The sequence below is a fragment of the Abramis brama genome (genome assembly GCF_963993115.1).
Source record: "Abramis brama genome assembly, chromosome: 10".
Lineage (NCBI taxonomy): Eukaryota > Metazoa > Chordata > Actinopteri > Cypriniformes > Leuciscidae > Abramis > Abramis brama.
In genome coordinates this window covers 19,227,129-19,240,835 of record NC_139972.1, presented here as the reverse complement: position 1 = coordinate 19,240,835, position 13,707 = coordinate 19,227,129, and the positions used below count along the sequence as shown (strand labels likewise).

The 13,707-nt window shown below is 39.0% G+C and overlaps 1 protein-coding gene across 1 annotated transcript; it reads right to left on the bottom strand.

The window, feature by feature from the left end:
• Window positions 1-2,376: 2,376 nt before the first annotated feature.
• sae1 (SUMO1 activating enzyme subunit 1) lies at window positions 2,377-12,737 on the bottom strand. Its single transcript, XM_084125349.1, has 9 exons — window positions 12,495-12,737; window positions 12,103-12,214; window positions 11,663-11,836; window positions 8,608-8,753; window positions 8,433-8,532; window positions 8,214-8,319; window positions 6,644-6,788; window positions 4,150-4,219; window positions 2,377-2,735 (listed from the first exon to the last, which is right to left on the bottom strand). The coding sequence occupies exons 1-9, from the start codon at window positions 12,593-12,595 to the stop codon at window positions 2,643-2,645; spliced, it is 1,047 nt and encodes a 348-aa protein (XP_083981475.1). The 5' UTR covers window positions 12,596-12,737; the 3' UTR covers window positions 2,377-2,642.
• Between the last annotated feature and the right edge of the window lie 970 nt (window positions 12,738-13,707).

Here is a 13,707-nt window from a genome sequence, read left to right as displayed (position 1 = left end):
CCTGCATTAAATGAACAGAACAAACCTTTTCTTATGCATATTTCGTGTAGGGCTGTTTGACTACTCATGTTGAGAAAACCAGTCTTATCTGAACAGGACGTGATAGATTGGGATCCTCTGATTTGCGTGTGCCCAGAACATTTCCCATGCAGGCTCATTCAGGCATCACCAGTGTTCCTAAAAGGGTTGTTGATCATTTGAGACTGTTCTTTATCCTGTCACATGGTTATGCATTTATAGCTGCGAGCAACACATCTGTTCTGAAGTAAGATCGTCTCGCCTTGGGCTCCTTCATGATAAGAGGAAGGTTGCTTAATTAAAATGATGAGCTTAACGCAGAGTCCGTATTAATCCTGCCCTCTCCTCAGCTAGAGAAAGAGCAGTGGATCTTAATCATTCAGGGTCTCTTAACAGCTGCGGCTGCTGTTTCATTTCTCACTACTGGCACTGGCAGCGATGTGAAGTACTTAAGGAATTGGACTTCATTACTGTACACTTCATTATCTTGGTTAAAGTGTACTTGAGCACCATTTAAAATGAATACTTGTACTCTCAATGACATTTCCAAGAAAAAGAAAGTACTGTTTACATGTTTAAAACAACCAATGAAATCCATTTGAATATAAATTGTAATTGTCCATAATTATAGTCATTCGTCTTGTGAAAAAACAAACATTTTGTGAGTCATCACATTGTCTTTGACCTTAAGTGATGCAACTACTGCTGAAGATGGACTAACTGGATTCAAGTGGCAAATGGACAATGATCTGTCAATAAACAACAATACACCAAATATTCATATAAAATCAGCTGCTGACACCTTCAGGTAACCGGTGTAAGGATATTGGTATCAGTTTAATGTTTGAGCCTTTAAGAAAATGTTGACTACACAGGTTGCTTTACAAAGTCATTTTTTGATCTTTTCTTCTGTATTGTGAAGTACATTTGACTGAATGGATTATAATGGATGGAGGCAGATCTGAACGTGAGCTTGACTGTAAGAAAGACTAAACGATTGGAGAAGTCCAGCATATGTCACCAGAGAGAAGTCTGTTAATTCACTGCAAGATTGAGTAAAAAAAATAAAAATATTTTAAAAAATGTGATCAAAAAGGTAAACAAATAAACATGCACTGATGAATAATTCACAATAAGCTAAATAACATGCATTCAGAAAAACAGATTTTTTTTTAAATTTCATGCTAACTTAAAAAAAAAAAAGGTTTTTAATTGTTTAATAAAAGTTGTTTTTGCCTACTTGTATTTAAATAAAAATTTTGACATAATACCCAGACTTTACATTGAAAACATGCACATAATTGTGGCATGTACATGTTGGTAGAGACATCCTGTCTGTTGTAGGAGTTTTGCCTCTCAGTGAACTTTAACAGCTGTTTTGTTATTATTAGCACAATACAGTTAAAAATCTTTTCCATGCTGATTTAAACCTGCAATGAAAAGAATCTTCAAAAAGTTTGGCATATTAGTGGTACCCAGTAACCCATGTTTCCATTGTCAATGCATTCCCTGAACCTAAAAAATTAAGAACGGTTACGAGACTTTCTGCCACTCCCACTAAGCACCTGCTCAACCAGTCTGACCAGTCTCCTCATCTGATTCAGAATGACTCACCCATGCTGTTGTCATTAAAGGCACACGTTTATTTTCCATTTAAGGCCTGAAGTCCTGATTTTGCATGTCTGTAGCACAGTCACAACATCATGTGTGACCAAACAAATGTGACGCATTTAGTACTGTTTGTTCCATTACAAGAGGCTGTAGTTTCCCTTTTTGGGACTTTGGAATTATCTAACTCTGGGGGATACAGTGTATAAGCTAAAGTCCCAAAAAGTTGGCGTGTTCCTTTAAGCACATGGATGAACTATCAATCATATCGAAAGTTACATTACGTTCTTTTGCATTCCTCTTTGCCTATAACTGGACAGGCAGGATCGTTTCCTTCTATGAAATCATAAAAATCAAAACATATGAGTGCCTACTTGCCTCAGGGTTATAAACCCTGCAGTACCAGTCCAGTAAATGACATACCTGGGCTGAGCTAATAAAAAAACTTCCTGTTACGCACGTCACCCAAAAAAAACCCTACACCTGACAAGATACGTCAAAATACGCCTCAGGCTTACGCAGCGTCAAAATAAAAAAAATCACCTGGCCTCATTTCAGAGTGGGAATGGGATGATTTGTGTTGTTTAATTTTCTGAAATAAATGGCTCAAGGGAGCATTAGACATTTCTGCATTCATTTCAAATTCCCTTTAAAGTGGTTTGCTTCATTTTTTTGCAATTTAGCATAGAAAAGAGACCTTAGGCAACACATTAGAGGAAATTATTGAAATCGATGACCGGAGAAGCACAAAACAATCCAAATCATGTTTATTTCCATTGGCCTTTCATTATTTTTTAATACAAAACGTAGAAATCACATAACCCTGCTGAAAAACGTGTGCATGAATATTTAAGAGCGTGTGGACAAAATGTTCTTTTTGCTCTTGGCATCAGTCGGTGTGTGGCGTCCAAAAGACAGATTTTGATGCCTGCGGCCACTGGCAGAGGATGAAGTCCATGGTGTTTTGAGAGCACACATGCATCGCCACACATCTCTCCGTGTTCTCTGGGGGCCACTTATTTGGATCCGAAGTAGTCGACCACTCCGCTGCCCTTCAGGCCGTCGAAGAAGAAAAAGTTCCTGTGCGGAGCATCTCTCTGAGACAGCGCCTGTCAAACACATGCAAACATATCTCCTTCAGACACATCAGATGCCACAGACCCACAATTCTGTAATGAAGTGCTTTGATCGAATGCGTCGGACACATTCTCTGTTGTGGCGATGAAGACTGATGGGCGAGGGGCAGCGAGGAACAGAGAGCCATATGCGAATTGCAGCCTGTTTCATCATGCAGGGAGATGGCGAGACAGCCTGGCTTCACTCCACCGCCATGTGGGTTCAAGGCCTGCCCAGCCACCGCCTCCGAGACCATGGCGTTCACTCCATCACCCCACACAGCCCTTATCCCCAGCCTCACAAAGACCCCGCCGCATCCCGGCCCGGGCTATGACATCACCCTCTAAGAGAGATATTGACGTTTAGCATTTACTGTATTCCGTTGTGTGTAACTGGAATGGGTTTTTGTTTTTAAATTGCCTACGCAACAGGAGATCCTCTTTATGTCCATAATCCAGGTGTAACTATCCACTCTGGACTGACTGATTACATCACTACACTTGGTCTTATTTAATCTCGTTCAGTTTATGGAGTCATATTAGAAGATTTCAGCAGCTCTCCGCTGGATTTCATCAGTGACCGGAATATTACCTCGTCATTTCTGGCATTTACACACTGTCAACAGATAAAACTTTTGGATTTAGCCCAGATTCTGATGGAGAGGGCAGCTGCCATACGCTTCTCACTGTGCCTCATCAGAAAAATCACTTTCGCAGCTAGTGAAAGCGGATGGTTTTGTGGAGAACCGGAATGAAAGGTAATATGGAGGAAGAAAAAGCAAAAAGTGTATTCATTTCATGTATAAATGGAACAATAAAAGTTACAGTAAACAAATCTACAATCAAGACTTCAGGCAAGTATATGGCCTGGGGATACCAGCATGGGGTCCTACCCAGATTGCTCTGGCCACTGCTTGTTTATGAGGTACCCATCTCTACTGTGGAAAGGAAGATGAACAACAATTTGAGGAGATGGTTGGGCGTTCTGAAAAGCTTCTGCTCCATAGGCCTGTAGAGCACAGACAGCAAGCTGCAGCTGCCAGTGGTGGAGGAGTAGAAGGTAACAAAAACATGGCAGGCTATGATGCTGTGAGACAGACGCAAGAGAACGTCAAGCGGACATTGAGGTTAGAAAAGGATGCTGAGGAGCGCCTGCATCATGCTGACATAGTCGGGTTTAAATTTGATGAAACATTGAGTAAGAGGGTGCCCATTTGATAACCCACAGAAGCTGTAAACTCAACCAAGTTGGAAGAAGGTGTCTTGGGAGGAAGAGGGGATATGGCTCAGAGATGGTGCAGTGTCAATGGCTCAGAGATGGTGTAATGTCAATGGCTCAGAGATGGTGCAGTGGGAGTATCTGTAATGGTACATATTTTTCATAGACGTAAATAGATCAAAATCTTACCTTGACAATCTCTTGTCCAAGAACACCTCCGACTACAGCGCTCACTGGGGCCATCTCAGAGAAACAGTAACTGTGAGGAGAAAACACAAGCCGGGAGTTGTAGTTAACTTGGAGAGAAAAGCACAAAGTACAATTCAGTTTTTATGCGTAGCTTAGTATATCCGAACAGCTGAACGCATATACTCCATTTGATAGTGTGTGTGAACACAGGCGCTCGATACATGCACACTAGAAAGTTTCATCTTTGTCCATTGTGTTATTTCTCACCATTATGATTGATAAAAATGTCTTCTACTCATTTAAACTAAAGCTGCGTGTTTCCCTTAACCACTTTACGCAACTAATTTGTTCAAAATAAAAAAATATGTGACCTGAGTTTTTGCGGTAAACAGGGTTGCCAGGTGCCAGCAAGGTTTTCCAGCCCAAAACCTCGTCAAAAACCGCGATTTTTTGTGTGGCTTGTTTCTCGTTTAAAATCATTGAAATCATTAACAAGCTTTAAAATGACCCATTTTTTGACTTAGCCTATCCGATTTTAGAAACAATATTCAATTAAATGAACGCAAAAGTAGGCTACACTGACTTCAGTCAGACTATTCTACTATTAAACTATAAGCTTATGTTACGGAAAATAATGCGATCAACTTAGGCTATCAATGAGTCTGTTTACTGTCACTAAAAGTCGCTTGGAACAAAAGCATTCAGTAACAAAAACATCGAGTGGATATATGGACATAAAAAAATTACCCACTTTAACATTTCAGTTATTTCAAATGGCAACATGAAACATATTAGGGCTGGGAGAAAAAATCGATTCACCTAGATATTGCGATTTTTTTTTTTTTTTTATGATTTTAAAAGCGATTTTTTTTATTAGAGAATATTACAGATATTAATTCAAATTAAATTGCTTTATTTTTGCCCTTGCTTATAGATGAGGTTGACAGAAGTTAGCCACTTTCGATTCAATAGAGCAGTGGTTCTCAACTCCAGTCCTCGGGACCCACTGCTCTGCATATTGTGTATGTCTCCCTTATTTAACACACCTGATTCAGATCATCAGCTCGTTAGGATAGACTCCATGAACTGAACTGAGTGTGTCAGATAAGAGAGACATCCAAAATGTGCAGAGCAGTGGGTCCCGAGGACTGGAGTTGAGAACCACAGCAATAGAGGATGAAATGTGTCGTTACAGAGCTGCACGATTCATCTTTAAAAGTATGTGATCTCGATTCAAACACCCACGCGATCTTATTCCATTTCGTTTGTCTATTAAACCTTTGACAAAATCATATCGCAACATTCAAATCTGTGTTGGCGCTGCCGCTGACCCAAAGAGAGTGTCATGAAACCGCAGTGACAGCTACCTAAGTTTGAAAACCCCGCAATCTAGTATGTTGTTTGAGGGGCGGGCGGTGCCGGCGTGCGTCACTTAAAGGTAGTGTCTGTTGTGAGGTTAGGGGGCACGTCAGCCAGAGTTGTAGTGTGTGTGTGTGTGTGTGTGTGTGTGTGTGTGTGTGTGTGTGTGTGTGTGTGCGCGTGTGTGTGAGTGAGTGAGACTGCTGCCTGCTGAACATTGGGTCGCAGGAATAAGGATCTTAAGTGCCGGTGTTTCGGCAACAAAAACCCGCCGAACTGATCCGAAACCAGCCCAATTTTTATCCACCCGCCCAAACCCATTTTTGCCCGCAAAATAGATTGCAAAACCGCCCAATCTGGCAACCCTGGCGGTAAAAAGCGTTCACGCCCTCGTAGAACTCGTAATTACAACATGTAACCTTTGTGAATTTTCTGAGAGCTCCGACTTTTACATTGTGAACACTGTACCACCTGACCGTGGCAAATTTATTTTGCCGTTGATCGTGTTGACATAGGAGCTCATAATACCGAGTCAGAGGACGTGAAGATCATGGGTTATTATGCCATGGATATGTATACGCAGATGCCACATTCGACTGTTCCAGACATGTTGACATGTCCGCCATCTTGGTACGACCAACATTTCAGATGCTGTTGTCACTCAACCTTTATGGTTGCAAATGCAGTCAACTGCTCTTGAGTGTTCACGCCGTTCTGATATAGCAGACGGCTTACATATAGCAGCCCATTGAAACAGCTGCAAATGAGGCATCTATGTATATTAGTCTATGGTGAATGCAGCATGTATACCCTAGTGTACACTGAACTACACTTTGGGCTAAACTGAGAAGCTCTACGCTACATTGCCTCTCCTTTTTCTTCTTCTTTTAAATGTCACGCCTGCCTCTGACTAGTTAAAAATAATTCATCTTTTAAAAACGCTTGCATTCAGTTCCATTCCGTTGCACTCTGTCGACTTAGGAACCTGGTCAGGGTCTGGTGAACCTGAAACCAGACTTAACTATCTTGGTCAACTAGACGTTCACCTACTAGATGTGCACATCCTTGGTTGGTAGGAAAAAAAAGATGTTGGAGAAACTTAATGTGAACACCAAGTTTCTGGGTCAGCAAATACCTGACAAAGGTGTTGGGGAGCAGCTCCGAGCTCAAGCCCATGGTCTCGAGAACATCATCGCGGATTTGCAAGAGCAGGTGAGAGTCCTCACCGAAGCTGTCTGGTTGAGGATCACGACCTTTATCTGTGCGAAACTTCAGAAGCACTGTTGGAGGAAGTAAGAGAAACTGAGTGGGGAAAGAGTGGGTTTTCCACATTAAAAGAGGACGAGTAAAGGAAAGACGAGTTTGAAGATTTGCGCAGCATGTGAAAAGGCATTCAGCCCCTTTAGGCTATTTTCCAAAGTATCACTTCCCCTTTTTGACTGCCCACCAACTACAACACAAAGAACCTCAGCCCACTGCATTTCCACCTGGCAGCGAAGCACACACACATACATCAAAGAAACACACACCCACTCATTCATGTTATCTCACTCTATCTGGCACATATATACAATTTCAGGTTTCATAGCTGAATTTCTTTATAGAATTTTCTCCAGATTGTGAAAACATCTGAGGGTTAGGAAAAAAAAAACATTGATGTAATAGTCGCACCACTGGGGTGATAAAACCTCAAATAAATCAGTGAGTTAAGACAGAGGAAACGGCTCTTCCTCAAAAGCTGTTTGAACTGATGTGGTATTTTTGAGCACAGAAATGTATTTAAAGTCTTGCTTCAGTGCACAAATAGGAAGTGTTATTTTTTCCATAAATGTAATACTAGATGTACTAGAGGGAGGGGCGGAGGTGTAGTCAGAGTCTGTTATAATGATAGAGAGGTGCGGAGGTGGCATGTTTTGTTTTTGAGAGCCACTGCACATGACTGGCCATGGACAGCCTGTGATGGAAAATGAGCCAGTCTCAGTGAGGACACCAGGTGAGCACTGGTATAAAAAGAAAATTGTTGACAATAATTACACAGATCAACAGGCCCTCCCCCTGATAACGGTGTGCAACAGACTGCAGGAAGAAACTGCAATGTGTTCAGTCGCCTAAACAAACTGAACCACTTAAGGCCCTGTTTGCACCTGGTATCCATCTCAGGTGATACGATCACAAGTGGTCATCAAAGCAATATAATATAATATAATATAATATAATATAATATAATATAATATAATATAATATAATATAATATAATATAGAGCTCCAAATCATCATATTAGAATGATTTCTGAAGGATCATGTGACACTGAAGACTGGAGTAATGATAATGAAAATTTAGCTTTGCCATCACAGGAATAAATTACATTTTAAAATATATTCAAATATAAAACATTTATTTTTAAATTATAATATTTCACAATATTATTGTAATTTTGATCGAATAAATGCAGCCTTGATGAGCATGAGAAACTTCTCTCAAAAATTAAAAAAACTCTTCCTGGCCCCAAAACAGTAAAATAACAGGGTTTTTACAAATCATTTCTATCCTACAGTTGTCTAAAGACAGTCTGGAATATAGTACGGACAATAAACCTGAAGATCAATCAGTAAATTCCACAATTTAGCAAGGAAACACCTATTTTCCCATTCATTTTATCTGATTAATTGAATTTTGAATATATTTAAATAATCTGAAGGTGTACCTTGCAGAAGAAAGTAGTCTGCAGGAATGCGCTTTAGGTTGCTTTTGGCTTTCTCATTGGTCCAGTCAACCTCCAGGGCTTCTTTGAGAGAGCAGAAACTAGCAGTCTACATAAAGAGAGATTGAGGGGAAAAGTTAAAGCATTAATTTAACTTTGAAAAGATGCGAGTGAAAACTGAAAAAAACAGTTTACAGACATCAAATCTACCAACACACCAACCTTTTTCACCATTGTAGTCTCATTGGGGTCGACCTTCGGTTTCTTCGCCTCAGGACCGTCATTGGCCTCATTAGACCCTTTCACCACTTTTGGCTTTTCTCTGGCAAGTTTGAATAGGAACATTAATTTTTTTTTTTAACGCACAGACACTTTTCATATACGTTTCATGACTTACTCTACATAGTGATGCTCCTGGCCGAGGTCGGAGAACATGTATCCATGGTAGCCAAACACGTCTCCACAGAAGACCTTAATGTTCCTGGAGGCACACAGCTGGTCCACTCGCACCATGAGGTCTTTGGAGCACCTGGTCAGACAAACCTGAACAAAACAACATGCATTATTATGTGGTTGTTTTCAAACCTTGATGTATCCTTAAAACGCATCTTGCTAACAGAAATTGGAGGAACAAAAGTTTGGCAATGACCGACAACTGACCAGAACATTAGCACTCTTATCCAAAGTCCCAAACCTCTCACACCCCCCATTTTGGGTTTGAGATAAGAATGGGGTGGCGTATTAATACCCATCTGATATACCAATGGCATGTGCCACGATGCGTTAACTGGGTGTATCTTGAAGGACAGCTGAATCATCACTTTATCTGATGAATTGGGTTTGTTTACTATTTATTGTGGTTGTTTACTTCCCTTGTCAGAACACCATTTGTCACTTCATAACTTAAAGTACACCTGAAACGAACTGATTATCTAAGCAGGCCTTTTGAAAAGATGTCCAAAGGTTACACAATCCACACCTGGATATCAACAACACTTCTCAGAAATACTGTTGCAATGAAGTAGTGCCCTTAGGAGTAACACCTTCACTAATGTTCAAGTTCATCTGGGACATTATGAAACATGTGGCGAGACATTGTCTTTTGACACATTCTTCCTGTGAGCATTATGTGCCTCCAGGCAGCCAGACGACTTAAAAGAACACATCTTTATCAAGCAGTGACCTCTAGAGGATGCAAAGAAGAAACTAATCATGCCACAATGGATGGAATATCACTGTAAGTTTTTGGCTTTAGTCCTCCACTACCTTCAGTCCTTCAAACCGTACACCCCAGCCAGGCCACTTTGAACAACTTCTTATGTAAACCTAGCCTACTATAAAAATAAATAAATAAATAAATAAAAAAACACACAAAAAAAGTATCATAAAGTGGTCTATGACTATATTCTATGATAGCTTTGTGTGAGGAACAGACTGAAAATCTATGTTTTATGGAAAACTTCTATGCACTTTTGCATTACTTTTGAAGCTATAAAAGGTCATGTGACTATAAATGTAATTATGGAAAAGGATAAACAGTACATTATTTTCTTCTACAGAAGAAAGTAAGTCATGAAGGTTTGGAACAACATGAGAGTGAGTAAATTATGACAGAATTATTAATCTTCTTTTCCTTATCATGTCATGTCTTTGATGTTATGCATTTCCACTCCATAAGAAAATAAATAATGCCTTTTGTAAATAATTTATAATTAATAATGCTTTTCGGGGTCGGAGAACATGTATCGATGGTAGCCAAACACATCTCCACAGAAGACCTTAGTGTTCCGGGAGGCACACAGCTGGTCCTCAAAAATAAAGAGAATAAAAGATAAAAAGTGGAAATGATATATGGCATACCAAGTTATAATTGAGATAATAAGTCGAAATTATTACATAAGGATGGCATGTTAAGTCAAGCCAAAATTATGACATACTAAGTCGTAATTGAGATAAAAATCTAAAATTATGACTTCATAATTTTAAAAGTTATAACTGACTAAACAAATTATGCAACTTCATCATAACTATGACATGACATCATTATGACTTAGTGAATTTTTGTGAATTTTTGTGAACATCATTGTGAATTTTTGTATCATCAATATGAGTGTGATGTTTTTTTCTTATGTAGCAGAAATGGGCCTCCATAGATATAAATCACTTATTTGTGATTCTGAAAATCAACACCTGCACTAGCAGTGCTTTGTACTTGTTGCACAAAACCTTCTAGTATGTGTCGTCTCAAATGATCTTTTCATGTATGTACAGGTCCTGACAATGAATTAATTCAGTGTATTGTTAGCTATCTCTTTACTAAACAACATGTGTTGTTTATTAGGAAATCACATGTTAAAAAAGACCACACATAAACAAGAGAAGACAAAGACATGTTTGTCAGACAAAGACATGGCTTATGACCACACACGCAATGTTTTCTGTGCACTTCTCAATGAAATATCAAGAGAAGCAGATGAAAGAGAATAGATGATGTTAACCCCCCTCCCTCCTCTGTCTGCGTCCCACCATCTCTTCCCCCTCCTCCTGAACTCTCACTAGCACTCCCAGAGGGACAGTTCAGACAGCTCCCAGAAAGAGAGAAGATGAAAGACTGACTGTCTGTGCTTTGAACAAGGGATGTATGCTGACTGCATCTTCCACAGCCAACATCAGAGTCCCGATTTATAGAAAATATGGCCTGGAACATATCATTTGCTTGGAAAAGACCAAACTCAGATAAAAGTCTGTGCCTAGATCTGACGCTGGCTGTTCATAGATGGGTTCACGCTGAGGTTAAGGGGAAAATAAGGGGAAAAAGAAGATATAACCAGCCTAAACAAAAATGATCAATTGTGTATAGTGACATCTAGTGGACATGAAAGGCACAAAGGAAAACAATCTATCATTGATGAACCTCAATCACACCTGATCCTGATGGTGATAAAAAAAAGTGTATGTTTATATTTGAATTAATTATTATAACTGCCCATTACTATATTCATAAAGTCAAGTGGAATGATAAAAATATCCAAATTTTGAATTTTGATGTTAAAATATCTTTGGAAACAATATCAAAAAGTAAAAACTTAAAGCAAGGAAAACTATACAGCTGTTTAATAGGTAGGCTACAGTTATTTTCTGTAAAATGCCTTTCTCTTCTTTTTTGTATTTTTCTTACCCCGACATGTTTAGTTATATGTACTCTTGTTATGTACGTTTTGTTCTTATTAAATTTCAATAATAATAATAATTTTTTTTTACAAAAATCACACCTTATCCATCACAGCAAGTCAAAAAGACAGTTCCTGTCTTTCAAACTTTCCATAGAATTATTATTATTATTATGGCACTCATGACCAATAATCAAACAGTAGTTTAGAATATAATAAAAGATTGTCTGTCTGTCTTTTGTGTGCTTTAGGTATGTCAAGTCTACAGATTCTGGCACTCACCGCATCAAACTGGCAGAAAAAGTCATCCGGCTTGCTCTCCACTGGATCGGTGTCTGCCTTCACTTCCACCATTGGGTTGAGGAACTGAGCTCTCTCCAGAGAGGCTCGAGCCTGGTTTTTTCCATCTGCATCCACAGGAATCAAGAACTGAGCACGTCTGGACTCTTCTGTCACCTGATTAATGGAAGTCATAGAAAATACCACTTAGTTAGTAGCTATTAAGGTGCTGTTATGAGCCTCAGTCACCATTCAATTTTATTGCATGTCTTTTCCATACAATAAACAAGTATGACGACTTCTTGTCATTTTGCCTTAGCCTACATCTCCTTTTCTGTTCCACAGTGGAAAAAAAAGTCAGATTTGGAAGAATATGAATAAGAAGGTGAGAGAATGATGACAGAATGACGTGAACTATCCCTTTAAGTCAGTCTGATTAATACCTGCTCATGGTCCAGGAGAGTCAGTCCTTTGACTCCAGCCAAAATAAGGTTCTTTGCTACTTCTGCTCCAAGTCCCCGGAGTCCAACAAGAAGTACACGTGATCCCCTAAGTCTGAAAATGCAACATTTATATAAACGTCATATATTATGTTAAATTATATTGTTTACTATGTATGCACAACTAGCTCAAAAATGAATTCGTGGGGTAGCCCTAATAATACACTATTTTTGTTTCAGACAAAAAGCACGAATGTGAAAGACTCACAAATAATGCGTTTGAAATCATGTTTATGATTTCTGCTAGAGAATTATTCTTAAACAGTCGAAAAAAATATCTTATAATAACATGAATACGTTTGTTCTTTATGTACGTTATCGAAATGTCCACAAACCTCTTTTGAGCATCCAGACCCCAGAGGCGAATCTGACGATCATATTGTGCAGCCTCCTCCTCGCTGATAATATTGTCTTCTTTTTCTATGGTATCAATCATTTCAAAAATATTTCCGTTTTTAATAATAAGTTGTAAGAAATTAACTGAGAGCTTAGTTTGAATATTCTACGCTCTGTTTTTTTCCACTGCCAATTCAATGGGACAAAAGTGCCGCTTAGAGATACTCGTAAAGGCGCACAATGATGACGTATGAGTTGGGCAAAAGCGCCAGATTCAGAGCACAACAATGGACATGGATACACTCTAAAGCTTTTAAATACATCACACAATGTATTGAATATATGTTTGAATTCTTATAAAGTCAAATTAAATGATTGTGCACTGTGTACATCCCTGACTTGTTTTTAAAAAAAACATGTCCTCCATAGAAATAGGAAAGAATATGGTTTCCTCATTTTTGTTTTATCCAAATACCATTGTGTACTTACATATAAACAGACATGGGCAGTATTTCAATTAAATGTATTTTAAATACGTATTTAATTACTTTAGTGTATTTTGTCATTTTTATTTTGCAGGTGTGGAAAAAATAAAATGTAGTTTGTAACAAAATATTTTGAGGGAGTGTATTTAGAGTATTTCAAATCACCATATGCTTATCACCATAGTAAACGATTTTGCCATATTTTCGGTCTGATGTTGGCAATGGCAATGTCCAGGTTAGATGCACGAAAATCACGTGACACCCTGTAGACCGGGCTCCCTCCAAGAAGTGAATGAGTTTTGAACACAGGAGAAGAAGTGCTCCTCTTAAAAACGGCATTAAAGGGTTAGTTCACCCAGTTTATAAAGCGACGAGAATACTTTTTGTGCGCAAAACAAAATAAAAAAAATAACGACTTTATTCCACTTTTCATTTCCTTCTCTCTGGGCCTCGAGTTTTTTCACGTAGTATAACTGCGCAGCGTGTCTGTGTTGTACGTCACACGTAGGCTCACTATTGGCCGACGCTGGTCATGTGTGTGATGCGTGTGACGTGCAACACAGACGCGCTGCGCTAAAACACTATGTGAAATAACTCGAGGCCCAGAGAGAAGGAAATGAATAGTGGAATAAAGTCTCTTTTTTTTTTGCGCACAAAAAGTATTCTTATATATATCGCTTTATAAACTTAAGATTTGAGCCACTGTAGTCACTTGGACTATATTAAC

Bases quoted from the DNA above. Each gene is read 5' to 3' on its own strand.
- sae1 (XM_084125349.1), bottom strand. From the start codon at position 12,595: ATGATTGATACCATAGAAAAAGAAGACAATATTATCAGCGAGGAGGAG. The intron at 6,789-8,213 runs GTACACCTTCAG...TTCCTCCAACAG, and splicing joins AGACTACTTTCTTCTGCAAG to TGCTTCTGAAGTTTCGCACA. The intron at 2,736-4,149 runs GTAAGATTTTGA...TGTGTTTGACAG, and splicing joins TTGGACAAGAGATTGTCAAG to GCGCTGTCTCAGAGAGATGC.